We start from the raw sequence: 25,220 nt of genomic DNA, 5'->3' as shown, positions 1-25,220 counted from the left end.
ACAACCTCAAGCAAGAACAACCCAGTTCATAATCGGTGGGTGGGAGCGAGACTCGAACCTACCAGCAGACCCGCACTCCAAGGAGCAGCTTTTTCTCCAGTATTAATTTTCCGGGGCTGAACCCGGAAGTCCCGCCCCAAGCGTAGTACAATTTCCGGAAAGAATTGGCCTTGGGGAAAGCCGGAAACAGAGTAGGGGCGGGGCCGCTCGGGTCGCTCTAGCATTTCCCCACTCTATGGCCACCGCCAATTGACAAGTCTGGAGCGGCCAGCCTCCTCCCTATTGGACGCACGGCCTCACGTAGGCGGGCGGCTCAGTTCTCTGCACGTTGATTGGCTGATCCTGCCACGCGGGCGGAGGGCCTGTGTGTGGGGCACGCGGGCCGGGGTGACCGGCTTCATTCTCCACCCGGGTGGAAGCTGGTGGATGTGGGCGATCCGCTCGCTGCTGCGGGCTGCGGCAGGGCGCACCATGTCGCAGGGAGCCGCCCGCCGCCAGCGGCCGCCCAAGGACCCGCTGCGGCACCTGCGCACGCGGGAGAAGCGTGGCCCGTCTTGGGAGCCCGGAGGCCCGAACACCGTGTACCTGCAGGTGGTGGCGGCCGGCGGCCGGGACTCGGGCGCGGCGCTCTACGTCTTCTCTGAGTACAACCGGTCAGTCCGCCGAGCCTGACATTCCACGGGCCCCCGCAGTGTCTCCTCTCCGAGCCCCGCCCGGCCTGCCTTGCCGCGCGCCCAGGAGCCGCACCCGGTTGTGAATAAGCACCTGCCGGAGCTCTGGTTTCCCCTGCTTGACACGTGGGATTTCACTGTTGCAACCGATCTTGGTCTTTCGGCGGGTGGGAGAGCCTAGGTTGCTTACATCCGACAGCCGCAGAGTGTCCGGGAGTCCCTGCAGAACTTCAGACTGGGGTGTAGCTTCCTTTTCCCAAGCCTCGGTGCCCGAGTTCTCCAAACTGTATCCCTTCCCGTGCATCCGGAGGAGAAGAGCCGCATAGTTGGTGTGGGGGTGCGGGGGTGCGGGGGACACAGTTCTGGTGAGGAGAGTTGGTGGGGGAACATCCATCTCTCCCCAGCATACGCCTACACGGGCCCCCCATCCCCTCCGCGCCTCTGCTGAGGAGGGTTCGGAATCCTAATAGCAGAATGAGGGTCAGCAGTGCGGGGAGTAGACGTTTCCCCAGATTCTACCATCAGGCGTCCAAAAGGTGTTGAGATTTTAGAGTAAAGGGTCTTCTGAATGTCTTGTGTAATATCTGTCCTGTAGGTATCTCTTCAACTGTGGAGAAGGCGTCCAGCGACTCATGCAGGAACACAAGTGAGTCATCCATTTTCTTATGGGTTGGGACTGATGATGGAGCTTGAAAGCTGAGGTGAGAGGCAGGTGTGTTTTTATAGCAGAAAGAAGTCAATCCAGTTTGTTCTCAAATGTTTTCTCTTAGGCTGAAGGTGGCTCGTTTGGACAATATCTTCTTAACCCGAATGCATTGGTGTAATGTTGGGGGACTGTGCGGTAAGTGTATTTTTTGCAGGGTCAGAGGCTGGAGGGATGTCTCTGGGATTTGACCCTGTCCTGCTCCCTACACCCCTTATTTATTTATTTTTTTGGTCTCTTCTGAGTGCAGGGGAGCAGAAATTCTTTTTACATCAGCTCTGTCAGCTGCAGTACAACGCATGAAAAGCTGTGACTAAGAAAAACAGATTTTAACAAGGGGACTGCCTCCAAGTGTTACCCTCCTCCTAGTTTCTTGAGTTACTGGACTGGAGCTATGTGACAGTGAATTGGAGAGTGTGGTGGTGGTGATTACAGTGCCCACAATGTTTACCATTGAGAGTATCGGGCAGCTACACGCAGATACCCACTATCCAGCTTACCTCATATTCATACCCACCACCCGAGAAAGTCAAGATTGTGTTCCCACCAAATTTTGTAAGCTTTGTGATGTGGATAAGGAGTGGAGTATTGTACCATTCTATTAATTGCCGCGGACCAGCACAGCAGTAGACGATGAGGCCGTCTCAGGGTTGAGAGAAATGTGCAGGGTGGTCAGGGCGTCGGTGAAAGAAATGACAAACAGACACACTTCAAGAGAGAGTGTAAATCTGAGTGTAATTTTCTTTGAGTTTGTGACCAGTATATATATGTTTTTCAAAAGCACAGGAACAATGAATATCAAGGAAATCAGCTTGCTCATGGGCTCAGCCTATCACCAACAGGGTGGTGATCTACATCTGGACCCAGCCTCATTCCTAAGTAGATAGACCATTAGTTTTGTTTTTAAACTATATAATCGCATTTTTTACTAACTACTTTTTTACCTAAACTATATTTTAATTATTACAGGGTTTAGTAATGTTTCATTTGAGTCAGCCTTGTTTTAAGGATTTGATATGATTTTTTAATTAACAAGCAATGACCTTTATAGAAGAAAGAAGGAAGTTTAGAAAGACAATAAGGGATTAAAGTTTGTAGTTCTAGAAAGACAGGATAAGGTTTTTTAGCATTCTTGTAGTGGTTCCTGGTGGTCGTTATCTTTTGATAAGCTTCTGTCTTTTCAGGGAACTTTGCTGTACTTCCCCTGCTTCAGGGTGTTTTGCTGTTCTCCCCCTGCGCGCTGGTTCCTTGCCCAGCCGGACCTAGTAGGGACCCCTGGCGAAAGCCATTCCTAAAGGTCACTGCAGGGGGAGGTGCAGCAATTAATGGAGTTGAGAGTAGGGTGAGGCAAGGAGTTACCTAGGATGCAGAATTTAAGACCATCCCTTCACTTGCCTGACTTTACACATCGGTGCATCACTGCTTCACCCCAGTTTCAGTCCTGCCCATTCTGGAGGCCGTTGAGGACCATTTGGTGTCCCATGTACCTCTGGCAAGCAGCATTTTTGCTGGAAATGCCAGGTCCTGCTGCCTGTCATTACAGAAAGCCAATGAGCAGAGACAGGAATTGAATCTCTAAGAAGCACGTTTAGATAGCTGGCCAGTGATCTGAGAGTGGTGGGCATATCACCCAGAAGAAACCACGCCAACATCCCATCTCCAGTTGGCTGTTTTATAGTGAGTTGAACAAAAACAGTCAATCTTAAGTGAATCACTTTCTCAAAACAGCCCGTCATAGTTGATGTACTGGTATTTGTTATGTTCACCCCCCCCCCCCCTTCCCAGAGTTTGCTATCAGCTTCCTGGTTATCTTGACCTTGGTACATCCTGACCTGCTTGTTTAATTTTTGATGGCATCAATGTCTAGCACTCATTGGGGCATCACCAGGGCAGGAATCTCAGTTCAAAGCAAGAGTTTTAGTTTAAAGAAAACAGAAGATTAGTCACATAGTTGTATGTGCAGGGCCCTGTGCCATGTGTAGTGCTTTCCCTTCCTCCCTGACCCCCGTCAGTATGTCCTCTCTACACATGTTCCTGATAACCAGAAGCTGCAAGGAGGACAAGTAGGTCATCAGCTGGCTAAGTCAGGAGTGCTGCTCCAGGCAGCAACTGCAGGACAAGGTGACGAGGGACCTGATTGTATTCATCCTTTGTAGGAATGATTCTTACCTTAAAGGAAACTGGACTTCCAAAGTGTGTACTTTCTGGACCTCCACAACTGGTGAGTCTCTCCTGACTCAGCTTTTAAAGTTAATCTCTTTTATAAATGTTGTGACAAGTCTTTCCATTTTTGTAAACCAGTCTTCTACCCTCCAGAGATAACTGATAGCGGAGTATATAGTTCACCTTTCAAGTTAAAGAGACCTGAGTTCAACTCTTTAACAACTGTATGCCCTTGAACAAGTTAACTTTACCTCTGTTTCTTCTTGATCTGTACAATGCCTATACTGTTTCAGAGTTGTTAGCCTAAATGACAAAACACTAAATGACCTTGATGTTTGGCACCAAGTGGGGACACAACAAATGCTAGCTTTTGTTTTTATTTATTATTCAGACAGCTTTGTATCTTCCACACCAGCTTATTACATTGTCAAGAACTTGTGTGCACAGTTAAGACTGTTGAATGTAATAGTTCACATCCCAGTTCTTAAGAAGAATTACCAAGACTTCTTAATTCTATCTCCAAAATAATGTCTCATATCCTTCCATTTGTCTTTGTCTCATTAAGGCCTTCACGAGTTGTATACTAAACCTCTCTACTCTAATAGCATCCATTGCCATTCTTGCCCCTTTCTAATCCATCACAGCAGCAGAGTGACCTCTTAATGGCACAACTGCAGGCATGTCACTTCCCATCCGAAACCCTTCAAGGGCTCTGCATTGCATTATGACCCAAACATTCTCCTATGACCCACAAATCTTGTGGCCTTGGCCCTTGACCACACTTATATCTGTATGTGTTTCCAAGCCAGAGCTACACGGGCAGACTCAGGCTTAGCCCCCTGTCCTCCACTGAAGCTTCTTCCCACCTCAAGGCCTTCATTCATACTCGACTTCCCTTCTGTCCTCCATGCCTTTCCTTCTGAAGGGCTTAGCTGGATGTCCAGGGCTTAGCTGGACGACCCATTTACTCAGGAGCCTCCCTGACTGTTGAGACCAGTTGTATCCCAGCCCCCTGCCTTCTTCCTGCTTCTTCCAGAATACATAACAAGACTGCAGCTACTATGTTGTTTATATTGCCAATTGTTTGACTTTTGTCTCTACTGGATTCTAAGTCTCATGAGTGCAGGGACCCCCATCTCCTCATTGCTAAATCCTTGGCCTCTAAGAGAGTGGACACCCAAAAGTTGCAAGTTCAAAACACTTAATAAAGTTAATGTTGATACCTATCGTACCTGTTACATACTTGATCATGTCGCTCAGTTCTGTATTTCAGGTTTAGTATACAACTCGTGAAGGCCTTCATGAGACAGAGACAAATGAAAGGATATGAGACATTATTTTGGAGACAGAATTAAGAAGTCTTGGTAATTCTTCTTAAGAACTGGGGTTTTCATTCTATCTGCTCACATCTTTATTTTCTTTTGCAGGAAAAGTTCTTAGAGGCTATCAAGATATTTTCTGGTCCATTGAAAGGAATAGACCTGGGTATGTCCTGATTGACATTTCTTTCTCACATATGCCTCAGTCTTTCAAATGAGACTTTATTAAAAAAGGAACCCAGGCCTTCCTGGTGGCACAGGGGTTCGATTCCCGGCTAGCCAGGGAGAAACCCACATGGCGCGGCAGACCTCTCCTGCCTCGCCTGCTGCTCCCCTCAGCAGTGTCTTTGGTCCATCTGCCTGTTCTGCTCCCCACTCTGTCTCTGGTGAATTCTCTTTTAAAACGGGGGGGACCTATATTAAACCTAAAAATTAAATGTCTTATCAACACAAGCTGATAAAAATATGGCTTATTGCACTTACTATACTCCCAAATATTAGCCAGGTAGGCAGGGGTGATTTCAGAACTGCCATATGCCCATATGGGTACTGGGTAGCAGTCTCCTGTTTGCACTGTGGCTCCTTCCCTAGTTCTCAGAGTGGTTCTCAGAGTTGCCTTGAATTCCTTGTAGTAGAAAGAGGGTATGTGAATAGAGCGACACACAGGTTTTGTTGCCTACATTTTACCCTGAACCTCAGCTCTGGCACTGCTGGCAATGATGTGGCCCTTTGATGCAATGAGACCTACATGAGGATACCAGCAGGGCCCTGGTCCTGGAGGCCGTGTGCTTCTCCAGCTTGTTAGCACTTCTTGTTCTGGAAACATGGATATTGTATTTCAAAATAAATATCAGCTCTTTCATTTGAGATGGTAGAATCTCTGGCTTCCCAATGCTGAGTGTTAACTTGGACATCTTAACTTTTGAGTATTGGTTTCTTTTTTTTCTTTTGTAATGGGTTGTTATCAGTGATCATGTATCTTTTCATTTGGCTGTAGTGACTCTGTTAACGAAAATACATTTTTGTTTCTTTCCTAAATAATTTAACTGGAAATTCTGAGTAAAGCAATTCATTTGCTGTGGCTAGTGATCTGAAAAGTTAATTTTCATGTTAATGCAGTCACTTTACTGTTTGCCTTTCTTGTAGCGGTGCGGCCTCACTCTGCACCAGAATACAAGGATGAGACCATGATGGTTTTCCAGATCCCCATATACAGTGAGTATGAGATGTCCTAGGAGGAGGAGGTTGTAGGTATAGGTGAGGAAAGCATGGGTGAAAAGCTGCTGCTTGATACACACTGACTCTGTGTATCCTGCTCTGTGTTCTGGGATGACTGGGAAATTTTGCTGAAGCATGAAGATATGGTTCCTGACATAAAGTCAAGGACTGGACATTCACATAGCAGACAATTCAGCAATGTAAAACACTCAAAAACAAGTGCAGACACCCTTGTTACCCACTTGTATGCATTCAGTGCAGTGCTGGGTATATTCGTATGACTGAGGAAATTTCCTTACCTCCCTTTCTTCCAAAGCATCCAGATGCCGTACTGGTTGTTCTAGCATCTTTGGGAGAGATAGTTCTATCACTGAGCAGAGGTGCTGGAGAGCTTGGGTATCTTTGAGTACGGGGGGCAGTCCCTGATGACAGGACTGAGGGTAATATCAAGGGAGCGATCTTTGTGTGAGCTCATGGACAACTGTTGATGCTCTTTGATATACTTGAGGGCAACTCTTCTGTGTCTCCTCAGAGGGATCTCTTTTAACACGTCTCGAAACAGTGACCCTACCCACTTCAGGAATAATCAGGCCTCTAAGCAGTTCTTGTTTTGATTCCAGGGCTGACCCAGAGTTCCTGGAGGCTCCCAGTGTGCCTCCATGTGATCTTCCTGATGGAATGAAGGAGAAAGAAAAATAAAGAGATATTTATAGTTTCAGCCCTTCAGGAACTTATAAGCTATGGACAGACATTTAATTCATATATAATGATAGTGGTTATACTTTGGGATAGTACCTAATCAAGCTCTGTCAGGAAATAGATTGCTCTCCAACTTGCACATTTGTTGCTGAGGTTAATTTTTCACAGATATAAGTACCTCCTTTGATGAGAACTTGGTAGACAGGTTTGCAGGGGGGGTTTGAATAAATATTGGTAACAATAACCAATATTTTGGTTATTGTTGTCAGCGGTCAGGAGGTCACAGAAACCTTCTTGGGTCCCAGGAGAGATGTCAGCTCTCTATATCAATGCCATCCCTCAGTCTGTCTAAACAGATAATCATGGCTGGTTTTACCACTTTTGAGGAGTCATCTTGATAGTTTGCCAGGTACTGAAGGGATAGGGACAAGAATCCTTAACAAAGGCCAAAGAGTCCCAGAACTAGTGGGGAGGCTCACACTCTGGGCAGATGGAAGCTAGGAGGGTCGTGAAGGAGGGACCCACCACGGAGCCACAAGCAAGTAAGGCTGTGGCCTGACTGGGACTCTCCATTCCTGGCTCACCTGGTCAGATATCTTCTCTCCTCTCCCTGCACCACCACCCCCCAATCCTGACTTGTATCCCTCCACTACTCTTTCTAGCTCCCTTTTCCTCCCCCTCAACATGGAATAATTTGCTTCTATGTGTATTGTGTGACGGGTGCTGACCTTGTTTAGCTTGCCGGCCATGTTTTCCTAGTGTCCAGCAGGCATTTACGGGGTGAGTCTTGCAGGAGGGGAAGGCAGAGCACTGTGAGACCAACAGCCATGGTTTTGAGCAGTAGTTTTCTTTGTCTTGGCCTTGAGACTTCACTGACTGCTAGATTATGCTCCTTCTCAGGAACTTGGTAATCTTGGGTCAATGTCTATTGGAGAGTGGTGATAACAGAAAAAGCAGCCTACAACCTGCATGCTTTTTAGGCAGCAAACACCGTTATGTTCCTACTATAGTCAAGGCCTGAGCTGAGCAGAAACAAAAAGATGAGTCAGCTAAAAATGTGGCCCAGAAAGCAGACTGGGTACCTGGCACTTACTTCTGTGCAGGAGGCATGTTGATTTAGTGGGCTAGGCTTGGCCTGGGAGCTCACCTCTGTAGCGGGTGATTTGACTGTTTCCTCTTTTCATCAGGTGAACAGAGGTGTGAAGGGCAACAGCCATCGCAGAGTCCAGAAAGACTCAGTCCACAGCAGTCTTCTGACTCTGGGTCAACTGACAATGAGCAGCAGCTTCCAGATGGTAATGGTACTAAAACACAGCAGCTTGCTGTCAAGAGAATTCTGTTTTCTTAATCTGTCCCCTCCGGCTGCTCTAAGTTAGAATCTTGTCATAAGGAAGCCCTGTGTGTATGATGGATACTTTTTCCTTGGCACATTAGGCCTATGATGAGAGGGACAAGGGTTGACATAAAGATGGCAGTAGGGAGCTTTGAGGGCTGGTTTGCAGGGCCCAAAACTTGATAGTCTGTTTGCCCAGAGGGCCTGGAAAATTTATACAGAGGGCTTTTATGGTTTACATTAATGCAGAAACTATTAACCACTAAGATGACAAAGCAGTCATATCAATAAGTGCATCTGATCTTTTCTTCCAAAATGACATCTACTAGAACTAAATTACAGTTCCAAGATGAGATATAGCAAAGGAATGGGGCTGCTTAAGCAGTCTGTTGTCAACTGCTGGGCAAAGCTTGCTTAGTTCCTCTTTCTGTCTTGAGGTCTGCTCTGCCTGATGATGGAGAAGAGGTCAACCCTGTTGGCTATCCTTATTTGGATTGCATGAGTGAAGACTGACACCGCATTTTTTCTGCAAGCCTTTGAAGCTTTTGTGTAACTTCACGTATTCTTATGCTTATTTATAAAATGCATTACAACTTGTTTTTTCCTGCCTTCTCCAGGCCTAGGTAAAATATGTCATGTTTTCAACATTTTACCTGCTATTTCAAAGTTATTCTGGTTGGTGTTTGGTATTTTTCATTTACTCAGCTCTCATATGAATAAGAAAGAAGCGATCTGCTAGAGAAAGAATACAGTGTTTTCTTCCACCTTTGTATTGGAGGAGTTATGTCCATTTAGTTATGTGTGAAGTCAAATTAGGTATCACATCATTGTGGATCTGAGAAGCCTGGAAGCCTTCCCATTTACCTTTCTGTAACTGACTCATTTTTCCTCAGGTGTTCCCCGCAAAATGGGTGGCAGGGATCCCTCCTTGGTGGTAGCTTTCATCTGTAAGGTAAGAGCTCTTCCAGTGGGCTCCAAGTGAGCCTGTCCACCATGACCTGTGGTTAGAACTTTGCCAGTAATGCAAGGGGAGCAGCTCCTAAGTTATCTGTGCCAAGAAGAAACACAGATGCCCTATTCTCAATATTCTACCTATAACTTGACATACTCTCAAATTCTTTTCCAATTGTCTATCCTATATATATAGATACATTTATATTTGCTTATGATTGGTCCTCTTGGACATCAGAAGTAGTTAAAGGTAGCTTTGCCTTCCCATAACTGAATTAGGCCTTTATGCCATTTCACTGTAGTGGTTAAGCTGCTAACATTGGACTTATTTTAATGTTGGACTCATTTAATATTGCAGACGTAGGTCTGCAAATTTGGAGTTAGTCAGATTCCATGAAAATGTTTTTACAATAAGGTATTTTACGATCTGATGAATGGCCTATTTTTTTTTTTAATTTTTTTTTTTTTTTTTAATAGAGGCATGCTTTATTTATTTGTTTGCTGGTTTGTTTGTTTTGTTTATACATGCACTGGGTACAGTCAGAAGCGCGGGAGGGTGAGAGAATTCACCAGAGCCAGAGCGGAGAGCAGAGCAGGCAGAAGGACCGAAGTACACTGCTGAGGGGAGCAGCGGGCGGCAGGAGAGGTCTGCGCGCCATGTGGGACCCTCCTCCGGTGGCCGGGGAGCAGCCGGGGATCGAACCGGCGCCGCAGAGGCCGTGCGCAGTTTCGCAACCCAGCGCTCAACCGCTGCGCCACCAGGGAGGCCCCTGAATGGCCTATTTTTAATAGGATCTTGCATTTAAATTTTATTGTAATCTTCAACAAATGCTTTCATCTAACGTGACCTATGCTCTGACTACACACTGTATTTCTGATTTTTTTAAAAAGCAGTGATGTTGATTTTAAAATATATTTGTAATTTCATACAGCTTGTAGCACCTACAAGTGAAAACAATTAATAAAGATCAGTAGTAATGTAGGTATCAGTTGAAAGATCGTTGTCAGTATCACTTCCAGCAATGAGAATAATAGTAATAGTTTTTATAAAAGTTTAGCAATGTTGTTGATAGGCTTAAAATTTGAGTGTTTGAGTTTTCAGGCAGCAAAATAATGTTCTTTTAAGTAGGTTGTATGGTACTCTTTAGGGTGCATTCTAGACGTCCAGCCTTCCTAAGTAGATTACGTGGAGTACTATGAAATGAGTTGCTTGTGATTCCGGCACAGTCTTAGAAACCCCAGCAGTGGGGGTTGTGACCAGGCAGCTGTTAAAGGAGCTGTAGGCTGCTGCCCTGGCCCTCTAAGTCTTTCCTCCCTGTCTGTCTGCTCCAGCTTCTGAGAGCAGTTTTTGCTGTATCAGCCTGAAGCATCTTTTCCCTCTTCTAAGTTATTTGCTGCTTCCCAGCTAAGGGAGTGAAAGGCAGGAAAGCTGAGCCTGTTCAAGTTTTGGAGATCAGAGAAAACAGGCTGTGCAGGTGAGATCTGAACGACTCTCATGGTAGGAGAGCCTGGACTTGGGACAGCTGTTTGCCTACTCTGGGCCTTGTGGGCCTTGCATCCTGGCCCTTGTGTCTTCCAGATACTCTGCATTCCTCAGATGGGAACAGGTTTCTCCAGGGGTTGAATTCAGTTTATGGTGTAGGGTATGTTTTGCCTGACCTCGGTCTGCAAGTTCCCGTTGAACTTCAGAAACAGTTTCTATCTGAAAATGCATTTGGGTCTGTGGTGCCAGGTCATTTTACATCATTATCTGAAGATGCCACTTAAGCTTTATCACCTTTGTGTTATATTCACATGCCTAAGCTGTCATCCTTCTACCAGGACAATGTTTTCAAGACAGAAAATTCTAGAGTCCTTATTATATTTTAGAATCTAAATTTGAGACTTTGCCCTCAGAATGATTTCTGACTTTGGGCAATTAAAAGGAAATGCGAAGTCTTTATAAAGATCTGAGGAAGAACATTATTTTTTTGTTATTATATGTGAAGCATGTAGAGCTCAAAAATGTTTGGACAATTTTTAAGTACAGAATAATGGCATTGAGGCTTTGTGATAATGTTTTTCCTTCTTACATAATAAAAGAATATTGAGATTTTTTTTTTTTATTCTAACTTTCTTCAGTATAAAAGCAACAGCTGGATATTGCCAAGTTTGTGAAAAACAGAGGAGAGGGAACCACCCACCCTTTCCTCACCCTATCACTGTCACCAGAATATTGTTGTACAGTGACAGGCGTGGTGAGCATTTTTCTGTTAGACAATGTTCTGGCCTGTTCCTTTAGCTATTAATTAGGAGTACAAGGTGATAAAACAGAATAGTGTTTCTCTTCAAGGATACTTGAAAGATACTTTTAACTTGCTACGGATCAGTGACATTTTATGAAATGTAGAATGAGTTCCTGCGGAAGATTAAGCACCACGTTTTTAAATCATTCAGCTTTTAGTACTGAAGCATTTCAAAATAAATAACTTCTTCAGAATAGAGTATACCTTATCTGAGAGCAATAACCTAACCCCCATTTTAATGAATTATAAGAAAATAACATCAGTGAAAAAGCAAAACCAGAAAACATACTTAAACTTAAGTAAAACCAAGCTTCTTCCTTAGTCACTGAAATTACATTTAAGTTCTCTTTGTCGCAGCTTCATTTGAAGAAAGGAAACTTCTTGGTGCTCAAAGCAAAGGAACTGGGCCTCCCAGTGTGAGTGTGGGGATGTGACTATTGGGAACCAGGGGTCGCCGTGCTCATCAGCCCCGTGTCTCACAGAGGGCTCGCCTCTTCATTGCAGTGGGACGGCCGCCATTGCTCCCATCATTGCTGCTGTTAAGGACGGGAAAAGTGTCACTTATGAAGGAAGAGAGGTGAGACTCCCCTTTCTGTGATGTTTCAGCCATAACAGGTAGTCCCTGGAACATTGGACAGAGTCACTGTGGGTTTAGGCCCCAAAGACAGCACTTTTGAGAGAAGTAAACAGTTTGGATTTCAATACTTGATGACATGATAAAACTGGGTCACTAATCTAAACTTGTCTTGAAGTCAGCACTGCCTGCATGTGGTTATTTTCTCTAGATTGTGTAGGATCTAGTGGTCCTCGCCTAACAGGATGGGTGTTTTCCCTTATACTTGTTGGGTAGTGTCCAGCAACACACTCCATGATGCAATATTGGGCACCAAATATTCCTTTGGTGCGAGGCCCAAAGGAATGCCACTGTGTACTTTACCGATATGTTTTTTCGGGCACCTAAGGATGTTAAGGCCAGTAGCCACAGACTCAAGAGGACCTGTAGTGCCAAGTCTGGCTTGCTGGCCACTCTGGGCTTGAAATGCTATCTGCCAGCAAACTTCCTATTTAAGTAGAAGCAGAGAGTGGGGAATGTGTAGGTAGTGGTTCTTAGGTAGGTTTTATGCTTGCTCCGTCTTCATGCAATGTTGTTAGTGGACTTGAAGGCCAGTGGGTATGTTTGCTGAGCCATGACCTGGCTCTGGGAGAGCATCGTGACCCACTGATTTTGCAGATTTTGCCTGAAGAGATCTGTACTCCTCCGGATCCTGGTCTCGCTTTTGTTGTGGTAGAATGTCCAGACGAAGGATTCATTCAACCTATCTGCGAGAATGCTGCATTCAAGAGGTAATGAGGGGCCTCGAGGAGGGAGAAGTCAGAGCCAACGCTGCTCATGAAGCCCAGCCCAGCATCAACACAGGCACCTCACCTGATCTGCCAGTCGCTCCAGGCAGAGAATGTGTCTCTGGGAATGCTCAGCTTGAAATATCACAGCCAGACTCTTTACCTCAAGGCCAGCCCTACTAGCATGTTTCCATAGCTCTTGGTAATTGGTGGGCCTTGTGTATACAGCCTTGAAGAGAAGTTAGGGAAGAGTGAAAACCATATTCCACTGTGCACAGAAAATCAACAGCCAGTGAGAGTTCTGAGTCTAGACTTAGAATTTCCTTTACTCCCTGTATTCAAGTTAAGGAGGTTAGGTCTGAGCTGTTTGAGAGTCTTGGTGCAGAGTCTGTGTGAAGGGACAGGAGCTCAGCTCAACTTTGTTCTGATGGCCTGAGTGCTGTTTTGGTGGCCCCCAAAATGTGACTGACCCATTTAGCAATTCAGGTTTGATCTTGAGTAGAATCTTTGCCGCACACGCACACATCCATGTTTAAATTTTTCTCCCATTCTTAATGTTTTATCTATCCATATTATTTTCCTGTTTTTAATTCTTATTAATCTGTATATTTTCACTTATTGTTTTAGTCTATTTAACACAACAAATTCTTTTGGGAAGCTAACCCTCTTTTACATTAGTGTTACAAATGCTTCCTGAGTTCCATTTTTTATCCTCTTTGGATGAATTTGGGGCCCTGGTGTCACAGACTGTGTGTTTTAATAAAATTGTGGGCAGTTAAGCTGTCTGAAGTCACTGTGGCTGAATGTGAACTGAGCTGAGAGCCTTGAGCATTGCTGTGTTGCTGTGAGGTGTAGATACACAGCCATGACCTCTGTGTGTGTGTGCATGTGTCATGTGTGTGCGCTGTCTGTATTTTATTAAGGAAACTGAAAGTAAACATTCTTACTCCCAGTAACATCATTGTATTAGCAGTTGTCCTCCTAGATGGTTGAATTACAACTTGGGTCCTCTGGAAGGTAGACACTCAGGTGGAATCAGGTGCAAGAGATTTATTAAAGGAAATGTCTGAAAAATTAAGGAGTGGGGGAGGCAGGGAGAGCTTGTTCTGCTCTGCAGTTGTGACAGGAGAGGACATAAGAGCTTCAGTCTGCAGCAGCCTGAGAAAGGCTCAGTCAGGGACAGGGAAACCCAGGGCTTGAAAAATAAAGGGCTCCTGTGTCAGCACTGGGGCTCTGCTGTGCTCAGGTCCTGCTGGGACCAGCCTGTGAGAGCTGGTGTGAAGGCTGTGGGCTTCCTGCAGTCCCCAGAGAATGCTGAGCAGTGCGTATCTGTGGCCGCACAGGCTCCGTTTGTCTTTGTGTATGTTCTGAGTTTGTATCACAAAGCAGAGGCCAACTCTTCCTTCTGCCCAGGTACCAAGGAAATGCCGATACCCCCCTCGCCCTGGTGGTTCACATGGCCCCAGAGTGTGTGCTTGCGGATAGCAGATACCAGCAGTGGATGGAGAGGTATGAGCCCCACCCAGCAGCATGCACTGGGAGAGGGGAAGCTCTTCTGTGCAGGACACATTCCGTCTATCCCCTGTCATTCTTAAGCTGCCTACCCAGCTGCCCACATTTTCTCTGGTATTCCTGCCCCTGAATCCTGGGAGCTCCATCTGCACTTGCTATGGAGAAGCACCACCACTAGGTGGCACAGTGTGTTCACGTCCGGCTTGGGTGGGGTCTGTTTCATATGCTTGACACCCTCCACACTGTCCGAACTTGCCTTCCTACGGGTAATTCCACAAGATCTCCTAATTCCACAAGATCTCCCACTCTCTTGGTAGTATGTAGAATATATTTCATTTTCTTTAATCTTCCTAACAATCCTGTAAGGCAGATGATCTTCCAAAATTTAGTAACCAGAGAAAAGGTCACTCAAATTTTTCCCTCATGGCTTCACTGGAGTTACTGAGTGAAGCTCAGAGTGCATAGCAGTCTTGGGTGGCATTTCAGCGTCCCCTTCTGTTTCTCAACTCTTTCCTCAGTAGCTCTGTGTCTCTTGCTTGTCTGCAATTTTCATCTTCTATTGCTTTATGGTTTGAGTCTTAGCATACATTAGGTTATTTCTTTTCCTCCTACTGGGCCCTTTCCTTCCACCCTGTGAAGACTTCTATTTTGTTACCAAACCTGAAGCTATGAGCTCCAAACTTCTTAACTTGTCTTGTTCAACTGGTGGTCTTTCCAACACACCCAAAGGCATTTGAGTTTGGAGAGAACACTGGGGTCTAAGACAGGAGTAGGATAATGCTGGGCCATTTAGCAGTAGTCTTTTTGAACGAGTCGCTTGTTCCCTTGGAACTCTTCTTTCACACAGAGCTCCTAATCTAGCTACCACTTAGATGGAATGTTCCCTAGAGGATTCTGAATGTGTAGTCTGTTTTCTTAGGTTTGGGCCTGACACGCAGCACCTGATCCTGAATGAGAATTGTGCATCAGTTCACAACCTCCGCAGCCACAAGATTCAAACACAGCTCAACCTCATCCACCCGGACATCTTCCCCGCACTCGCCAATTTCCACTCTAAGGTAGAGTCACAGCACGGTGCTTGTTGGCCCAGCCTCCACGCCTTGCTTTCTCGCCATCGAGTGTGTTTTTTGTCTCCTTCAGGAAGCAGGTGCCACCTTTAGTGTGCCCACAGTTCGGGGTGAATGCCTCCTCAAGTATCAGCTCCGTCCCCGGAGGGAATGGCAGAGGTGTGTGTGGGTCTGGGCTTATGGGGTAGCTGGGGGTAGGGGGTGGCAAAGCTCTTTGTGGGAAGGGCCAAGTAGTCATTATTCATACTTTCAGGCTGTAGGGTCTATGTTGCTGCCACTGCACAGCACAGGAGAACTAGACGAGTCAGTAATTGGCATGGCTGTGCGCCAGTTCAGTAATTGGCATGGCTGAGCCTAGGCTGGGTTGAGGTGGGAAGATTGGAACCAACAATTATGCTTTCATAAAATTGTTTTCTCTGATAACAACAGTGATAATGTGTTCATTGTTCTGTAACATTGAAAGTAAGGGTGATAAAGAAAATCAATCCCCCATAATCCTACTGGCTCAAGATACTGAGTGTTAACATTTGTTGTGTTTTGTTGTTTTTTTTTTTTTTAACTTTGAGAACAGGGGACTATATTTAAAAAAAAAAAAAAAAAATGTGGTTTTATGACCTGGCATGCTGTCAGTCCTTTCATTACAGACCCTTCAGTAATGAGATTTTTCTTGGTGTTCTAGATAGGGACGTTGGTTCATTTGAGATTCTGCCAACTTCTTGCTATTTTAATGAAATAATGACATCTGTAAACTTGTGATTGGAATTCTGTCCCGTTAGAGTAATTCTTAAGATGTGGGGATACTGAGTCAGAGTGAGACAACTATAAAGACTGTTGGTCAACATAAATTACCATCCAGAAAGGCCATGCCAGTCATTTTACACCCCAGCCAGTAACGAGACTTAGCCATGTTCTCGATTATTACTGGGTGCTCTGTGCTGTGCTGTTGAATAGTTGGGCCCTCACAGTTGGTGCCTGACTGGGGCCTACCGACGGTGTCTTGTGGTTAAAGAGCAGGTTGTCTCCTTGTCAATGTCTGCACAGGTAGTCCATGAAGCTGTGATTGACAAACCTGATATTTTTACTCACCATGTACGTGGGAAAGATTTAGCTCTTGGGTCCTGCCCCAGGGACCTGCTGAATTTGAACCTTTAGAGTTAAGCCTGGAACTCACTTCCTAAGCACCCGGGTGCTCCATTAGGCTCAAGAGCCACCCATCCACAGCTGGCTGCTCAGTGTGTGCAGGACACTCAGTATGCGCCGGAGCAGCAGTGTCACATTGTGGGGGAGCTTGCTAATAGGCAGGGTTTCTGGCTGTACCCCAGAGCCAGAGTCTGCATCTTGAAAGCCACTACCTTGGCTCTGGGCAGTTTTGCCCTCCCTCCCATGACTCCCAGGGGAATTGCTGGATGGTCACAGATCTAGAGGACAGGGAGGCTGCACAGACCTGGCCCCACCCCAAATGTCAGCAGTGCCAGTTGCCGGACTTTGAGCTGAGATGTTCTGAAGTCCTAGGGCTCTTCAGAACTTCATGAAACCCCCAATTAGCTGAGAAAGGTTCTATAAGGTAGGAGAACAGAACTGCCTGAGGTCTTAGTTGTTTATCTTTCCTTTTGATTTGAAAGAGCTTACTGCAAGTGGTCTCCATGCACTGAGTCTAGATATTCAAACCAGTGAGGCCACACACCCACTTTGGTCACCTGGGATGCTTTTCTGTCTGCAGGGATGCCATTGTTACTTGTAATCCTGATGAATTTGTGGCTGAGGCCCTGGAGCTCCCAAATTTCCAGGAAAGCGTACAGGAATGTCGGAAGGCTACCCAGGATGGTCCTGTCCTGGCAGGTGAGTAGAAGAATAATGACCGCCACTCTGCTGGGCCTCTGCCCTCCTGCAGGTGTTTGCACAAAATGGTGTCACAGGGTGACAAAGTCTAGCAGGACTCACAGTGCTCCCCTATTTACAAACACTGGTGCCTGCCCTCTCCGACCAGTTAAGTGGGAATGTTTGGTAATAAAGCCCCAGCATCTTGCAGGGCACACACTGAGTGCAGCAGTTCTGGGAATTCCTGGAGACACTATGGAAAGAACTTTGAGCAGGAGCTTGGCCAACTTGGGACCTTATCCTGGTTTTGCTATAAGTGTCCCTGGAAGATTTGGCCACATCACTCACCTTGTTAGGCCAGGAAAGTAGTTTGGGGAACTTCACAACCGTTGTTCCAGAACTTGGTTTTTCCAGTGGATGTTCAACTAATGATGGAGATAAGAGTGTGTTGGGACAGAAGGCAGGTTTAGGCGCTTATTCATAACCCAACTCTCCCAAACTTGAGGCTTTCTGTGGAAGTCTGGCTCAGGCCTCTGTGAATCTGTTGCCGCCTCCTGTCAGTCTTCCCATCTGTGTTTAAGAAGACTAACTTCCTGCCCTTACTTCCCTCTGGGTTTGTGACTGGATTTCTGGTTTGTTTGTTGAAGGTCCATTGACTTGCTCGCGAACACTCACATGGGGCCCACCGTGTTGTCCTGTGAAGGGGCTCATGCTTCAGAATTATCCAGTGTACTTGGGTTTGAATCTGAGCTCTGCCTCTCACTCTCTGGAGAGCAGATCTTCTGAGCCTCTTTCCTCACTGTAAATTGGGGCATTTCCTTACCCCACAGGGCCATTATGAGCACACATGGGAAGATCCCATCTGTAAGAGCTGGATACCGGTTGGGTGCCAGCCCCTTGTAGTAAATGAGGGCTCGAGGCACAAAGAAGTCCCCTTTCTTGTTTAAAAGACTTAGAACAATTCTGGAGAAAGGACTATAGCGTTCACTTGTTCTCCCTCCCTACTGGCCCTTCAGTCATAGACTGGCCTCTCCCTAAAAAGGAGGCCATTAATGTAAAGGTGCCTGCCTCATTGCTACATCAGTCCCTCTAGGAAGCTGAATCTACTCATCTCACAGCTGAATGCTGGCTCACTTTTGCCCTAAACAAGTGGACTCTTTCATATGTTTATTTGCATAGAGAAAAGAAGCCAGTATCCAGAAATCATCTTCCTGGGAACGGGGTCTGCCATCCCAATGAAGATCCGAAACGTCAGCTCCACACTTGTCAACATAAGGTACTACTCTTCCCCTGAAAACTTGCATCAAGGATTATGTTAATTTTTTAAACAAAAATCCTGCTCTGTGCACCAGGCTGATTTCAAATGCAGTAATGCAAAATCTTTTCATCGTGGCTAGAGGGCCCCGGAGGTGGGCATTACTGCATTTTATAGACTCCTCAGCAGCTAACTTAGACTTCTGGGAATCACCACAAACACACTGTCCCCTGTTCTGTCTTTTGGTAAAAACGGCTGCTTCTACTGCAGGCCGTACACCTTGCAAAGAAATGATCTCAGCACCACTGACATTAATCTCGGGAGGCAGTGACTACCCATTTTATTGGTCAGTAAAGTGGTGCTCAGAGAGGTTTCTACTCTCTAGTTCCTCAGCTGGAAAGTGGCAGGTCACAGTGTGAATTGGTGTCTTAACTGCTACATGGGGTTATCCCTGTAGCCAGTTTCTGCTGATAAGGGAGACAGCTTCTGAGTTTTGTGCATTTATTTTATGTTCAGCCCCTTAACTGCATGTTGTTTCAATTGATTCTCTTGAATTGGCCTGCAGCTGTTTGTTTGCAGAGATTTGCAGGCATTGTGAAATGTTCGTGGTATTTCTGCCGGTGTGCATGTGAAGGCAGGCAGGTTGGGAAGTACCAGCTTTGTTTTTTAGTTTTGATTTGTCCTCTTAGATACTAGCTGTGAAATAACACATAAGATGCCCTGATGTGGTAAATATAGTCAGGTGTCAATTAATAACAGGGACATGGTCTGAGAAATGCATTGCCAGGCAGTTGATTTTGTTGTGTGACTGCAGCTACTACATCTCTAGGCTCTGTGTAGGGATCACCTGCACGTGTGTGTAGGGTGTGTCATTCATTGCAGCTTCGTTAAGTGGTATATGATTGTTACACAAATGAGGGGTGTGTTTGTCTTGGAACTGGAGAGCTGTAATACAGCAGCCTGGCAGGGCCTGGCCTTTAGTAGAGATGGGATGTTCAGTGAAGAGGGTTTCATGCAGAACCTTAAGAGCGGGCCCTTAAGCCCACTGTAGTTCAGCGGAATGCACTGGCACTGTCTTGCCTTCCTTTGCTTTGCCCCCCAAATGTAGTGTGTCTCGTACCTTGATGCTCCCGTCTGAAGACGGAGCAGCTCTCCTAGTCTCACGGCTCCTCCCAGAGGACAAGGCCTGAAGGAGACATGATTCTCCCCTTAGAGTAGAGGTGGGGATGGGTTGCCCCATCAAAACAGCCTGTGGTATTTGTGGAGCTGAAACTCCTGTGGAGCTGAAACTCCTACGGGAGCCTAGCCAAGCCAGAAGCTCTGATGGCAGCAAAGTCACACTCCCCTGGAGGAGCATCCATGTGGCCAGCTTTAAGGATGTGGCTGAGGAACCAGACCTGCTTGAAAAGGGAACAGATCAGATGTCATATGTATATAGTGCCTGTCTCTGGTGTTACTGACTGGAGTTGCACAGACTGGGGTCAAGCTAAATAACAAGAGCGTCACCAAGGGGACGATGTGCTTTTGCCCTCCCACATAAACTTTTTTTTGGATACATGGCATTTGCATAGCTCTGTGTTACTTTCTAATACTTAACAGATTTCAGGTTCCATGGTTAATTCTTTTATGGGATGACGATGGACCTCTAAAACTGCCTTTGTATTTATATAATCTCCTCAAAAAAAAAGAGTATGAGAATCAATGGAAGACATATTACCACAGCTGCTCCCTGCTCTTCTCTCTAAGACAACAATCTAAACCCTTGGGAGCCTTTCTTACCGTGGCCTCTGCTCTTCTCCCTAGCTCCGACAAGTCCCTGCTCTTGGACTGTGGCGAAGGCACGTTTGGGCAGCTATGCCGTCACTACGGAGATAAAGTGGACAGGGTCCTGGGCAGCCTTGCCGCCGTGTTTGTGTCCCACCTACATGCAGATCACCACACGGTCAGTGCCGGGGTGACCAGGGGGGCCTCCTGCCTGAGGGGAGCCGCACTCACTCTGTGCTGTCCCCTGCGTCCATGCTGCAGCTTCCCAAACTGGCCTCGAGCTTTTGTTTCCCACTGGGTGATGGTCTTTTCCAAAATCCAAGTTCAGTCATCCCACTCAATTTGATGGCCCAGTATTTCTGTTTTTCCACCGCCATGTCAGTAGGGTTTTGCCTTCATCTGTCTTGTCCTGAATCTTGCCTTCTCAGCTCGCCTGCTCAGAGGGAACTTCAATCAGGGATGGGAGACTTGGTCTCCTAGGGGCGACCTCTTTTCTGGTAACATAGCTGTGACATTTCAGGGTTATGGCTCAGCACACACCAGCCCCCAATTCTGACTGTGTTGGAGGGCTGGCGCTGGTAGGACTAGGAACCCCTGCAGGGGAGGACTCTAGAACCAGAACATGGGGGAGAAAGTTTGCACATGGCTAACCTTGTCTCGCTTTTCCTTCCCAGGGCTTGGTAAACATCTTGCTGCAAAGAGAACATGCTTTGGTGAGTGTGGCCTCTGATTTTACTGACTTTGAGTTTTGGTGAGCCACACATGACCATTCAAACTCCTATTCTAAACATGTTTATCAAGATGTTCTCTCCTCGATTTGGCTCTCTGATTGCGCTATTTCAGGCATCTCTGGGCAAACCATTTCACCCTTTGCTAGTGGTTGCCCCAACCCAGCTCAAGGCCTGGCTACAGCAGTACCACAACCAGTGCCAGCAGATTCTGCAGCATGTCAGGTGAGTCCCGAGCAGCCTGGCGGCTGAGGCCACTGTTTTCTACTTCCTTCGTGAGCCAGAAGCTTCTCCTGGGGAGGGTTAGCGGTTGCCCCCAGCAACCTTGCCCTAGTCTTGGTACCAGATAGCAGAAGCAGGAGAGAAATGCTTTGACTGAACAGAAACCATTAGGTGGTTCCCACTCAGGCCTCATTTCAGTTCTGTTCAACTTTTTAGACTTTTGCCACCACTCCTCCATGAAACAGTTCCAGGGCCAAGTGCCCAAGTAGTGACTGCATGGTCGTGCCCACGCCAGGTGGAAGAAGGACCCATGTCCACTCCAGGGGAGCAGGTCCACCTGCCCGGCGTCCATCCATTGCCAGAACTATGGGCAATGCTTACTTGTTAGGTTCTTGCAGGGGCCAGGTGGGGTTAGGTTTGTTTTTTTTTTTTTTTAATTGACTACTCTTTCCCCATTTCAGTGAGTGATTTAAACTGTTCTTTATAATGATTTTGAGGGACTCCAGCCAAAGACTTATTCAAGTTAAAATGTTTAGTGTTTACTTATTTTTTTAATTTTTGCTTAAAAATTTTTCTTCTACTGTTTTATCTTCTCACAGTATGATACCTGCTAAATGCCTTCAGAAAGGAGCAGAGGTCTCTAACCCTGCAATTGAAAGGTTGATTAATTTGCTGATGGAAGCCTGTGATTTGGAAGAGGTAATGGGGTGTCCATGGGAGTGGGAGGGTCCGGTGGAAGCACAGCTGCAGAGCAATTTGCGCCCCTTCAGTTTCAGACCTGCCTGGTCCGGCATTGCAAGCATGCCTTTGGCTGTGCACTGGTCCACACATCCGGCTGGAAAGTGGTCTACTCCGGAGACACCATGCCCTGTGAGGCTCTGGTCCAGATGGGTGAGTAGAGGAGGCAGTGAGAGTGCTTTGGGTTTTGTGGAACTGGCGGCAACCTTGCAGAGGCAGCAAACTATGGTCCCACCTGACAGCCTCTGGTTGTCCTCCTAATATGCAGACAAGCCACTCGGCCAGGGCTGAGAGTGATTGGGCCAGAAAACAGCTGTGGACCCAGGGCCGAGTGCTTCTCAGGCAGAGGACTCTGCTCCCAGGCCTGTGTTTACTCCCTAGGGAAAGATGCCACCCTTCTGATACATGAGGCCACACTGGAAGACGGCCTGGAAGAGGAAGCCGTGGAAAAGACACACAGGTAGCAGAGACAGCTGAGCCCTTGTCACCGACCTGGCCTCCCTCCCCCAGGAGGGAGCCTCACATTGGCCTGCGCAGCCTTACATTGGCCCCATTGGGGAAGACTCCCTTCAGGGTCACGAGGCCAGCCTGCTTCCTTCCAAAGAGCCATAGGGTCTTCTGAACTGGGGTGCTTCTCTTCAGTACTTCCCACTGTTATTTCTACAAAGTTCCCTCGGCAAGATTCTGGGGGAGGCAGTTTTTGAGTGAAAGGAAAATATGCTGGGAAAAAAAAAAAAAACATAAGCCACATCTGGAAATTTCCAGGGGAAGTTGTGGAATGGGGAGACTGGATCCTGGCCACTTATTGTCATGAATGAATGTCTTACCCCAAGTAAGAAGGCCCTGCTTTTTCTCAGGTGCCCTCACTGACAGGTTTGACAGGCAGTACCGAGCCTGGGCTTCATTTGGGGGAGCACATGGAGATGTGGCTCTTGGAATGGTTTGTCAGCTAAAGATATACCAACTGAGGAGCCTGCCGGCTGGGAGGTTCCTGGGAGCCGGAGAAGACTGTGAGCTGGGCCTGTGCTGGTGCTAAGTCCTGCCCTGCTGTCCAGCTTCAGTCTTAACTTCCTTTCTTTCTTTGCAGCACTACCTCCCAAGCGATTGGCGTGGGGATGCGGATGAATGCGGAGTTCATCATGCTGAACCATTTCAGTCAGCGCTATGCCAAGATCCCCCTCTTCAGCCCTGACTTCAACGAGAAAGTTGGAATTGCCTTTGACCATATGAAGGTCTGTATCTCACAAGGACTGTGTGGGGTGGCCTGGGGGAGAGAGAACCCTCCACCCACATACTTGAGGCTGGCCCATGGGAGGGCCCTATAGGCAGACATAGGGTCCCATCGCTGGAAGTCACTGAGAGCCTTTTGGGGGGCCTGAACTTTGAGCCTCACTCACGGGAGATAAGGGTGTTCTCTCCTCTCCTTGCTCTCAGCTTCTCAGAATGAAGGGTGGGGGATGAGGTTTTGTTTGAGGGTTTGAGGACCTTGGTTTTCAAAGTCCTGACAGCCTTTCCTGGGGTCCATTCCATTTGCCACCCTCAGCCCAGAGTGAGGAGTCTGCACCCCTTTCTGTAGAGGGCCTCCTCCCCATCTCTGTGTGGCAGTTTCTTTTTTCTCCCAGTTGAGGGTTGGTGAGGAAGGGGAGTGGTGCAAGCAGACGACTCCTTCCACTCCAGCCCTCTCTGAGGTATGTCCTTGCCCTTCCTCTTGCTTCCAGGTCTGCTTTAGAGATTTCCCGACAGTGCCCAAGCTGACTGCCCCCCTGAAAGCCCTGTTTGCCGGTGACATCGAGGAGATGGAGGAGCGCAGGGAGAAGCGGGAACTGCGGCTGGTGCGGGAGGCCCTCCTTTCCAGAGAGCGAGCTGGTGACCATGAGGACAGCAAGCCCCAGCAAAAACGGGCCCACGTGGAGGAGCCTCTTAGTCCACAGAGCAAGAAGGTCAGGGCAAAGTGAAGATCCTGAGGCTCTGAGCTCTGCAGGCTCATATCTCCTGCCCCACACACAGGCAGCGCGGGCACTTCAACAGGAAGGAACTCGGGAGTAGGTGAGTTGAAGCAGGGCCTTGACTTGGCTCCTGGGTACTAGCCTGCTAGATCCTCCTATGACTGGTGTTTGGCAAAGCCAGGAACAAGAGGCTGCCCAGTGGAAGCAAGCAGGGAAGTAAGGCATAAGGAAAAACTGGCACCACCCCCCACGCTTACTCCAGCCAACTGATTCCCTCTGCACGCCAGCAACAAGCCAAGTCCAGGAACCTTGGGTGATGTACATGAACTCTTAAGTATCCAAGATTAAAGGAATAGTAATTCCAAAGAAACAGAATGCAATAAAGATTCCATTTGGAACCTGCGTGCTTTGCTTCATCCTGGTGCCACCTCCAAGCAGAAGTTTCCACGAGCAGTGTCGCTGCTGCCAGGTACCTGATGTGCCCAGAAGCCAGCTCTGATGGAGACAAGGACCCTTGGTGCCCGTCCTAGGCAGCCAGTACTGCTCAGCAGTCTAGTTTCTTGACAGAAGTCAAGTTTTACTGGCGCAAAGCAGTGGTATGGCCTTTACACACTCAAGAGCCCGGGGCCTGTGCAGTGGCTCAGGAAAACAAGTCTTCCTGTTGTTCCAGGTGAAAATGGAGACAGTAGGTCTGCTCTTCCTTGCCCATAATGAGAACCAGAGTCACTAACTACCCTTGAAGTATTGAGAAATATCACATCAGCTGGTCCCCTCCCCCTTCTTTTGGGATTTAACAACACAGGTTAGTGCTTAGAAATCGAGAAAATTCATTTTCAATGAATCTGGCATTTATGTATTCTCCCCACTCAGGAGAATATAGAGAAAGAACTAAAACTCAGGTGATGAGAGAGACCCAGATTAAGGACTTGGCCTTGCCCAAACCTGCCTCAGGTTCCTCCTGAGGCAGCTAGAGATTGATTCCCTTGTCCCACAATTTCATTATTAAAACAAGATATGCCACGCCACGCTCAGGGATAATAAATCTATTTTAATAACGTTACTTTTGACAACTATTTGTACATGTATTTAAAGGTAACTTTCCATCCCCGGGCTCCGTTACAAATTGGGTACTGAACCACCCTTTACCAGGAAATGAGCAAAGCTGTTAACATCAAAAATCTGCAAATCCTGCTGTCAGTTAAGGGTTATTTTACACTGTGTTGGGAAAAATAACTGAGCATTTAAGTTTCTCATTGTACATCTGTACATTGGTTTAGATTGAATGGCTCAAATTAAACAAATATAGAGAGATTTCATATATACAAATATTATAGCAATGTATAGGTATATCATATCTATTTTAAAAGGATAAAACTGTGAAGTTTGACTGTGCATGCATGATCTGAATCTGTTTCTCGCTCCCTTAATCCTCAAGTGTGACCCAGCCCCCCAGTGCCTTCCTGGCCCTCCTCCTCAAGAGTGGGTGG

At 46.9% G+C, this 25,220-nt stretch overlaps 1 protein-coding gene across 1 annotated transcript; it reads left to right on the top strand.

Moving 5' to 3' along the window:
• Positions 1-393: 393 nt before the first annotated feature.
• On the top strand, positions 394-23,742 carry ELAC2 (elaC ribonuclease Z 2; the record flags this gene model as incomplete). The annotated part of the gene is made up of 24 exons (XM_084238393.1): positions 394-653; positions 1,267-1,317; positions 1,442-1,512; positions 3,531-3,595; positions 4,965-5,022; positions 6,003-6,071; positions 7,961-8,068; positions 9,000-9,058; positions 11,700-11,758; positions 11,847-11,919; positions 12,574-12,686; positions 14,097-14,192; positions 15,115-15,253; positions 15,336-15,421; positions 16,983-17,101; positions 18,260-18,356; positions 20,139-20,277; positions 20,774-20,812; positions 20,943-21,052; positions 21,649-21,748; positions 21,820-21,940; positions 22,169-22,247; positions 22,875-23,019; positions 23,506-23,742. The coding sequence occupies exons 1-24, from the start codon at positions 427-429 to the stop codon at positions 23,740-23,742; spliced, it is 2,460 nt and encodes an 819-aa protein (XP_084094519.1). The 5' UTR covers positions 394-426.
• Positions 23,743-25,220: the final 1,478 nt, after the last annotated feature.

Source organism: Talpa europaea (genome assembly GCF_964194135.1).
Source record: "Talpa europaea genome assembly, chromosome: 7".
NCBI classification, from domain to species: domain Eukaryota; kingdom Metazoa; phylum Chordata; class Mammalia; order Eulipotyphla; family Talpidae; genus Talpa; species Talpa europaea.
Note: the sequence above shows the minus strand (reverse complement) of the source record. Positions and strands in the feature narration are given on the sequence as shown.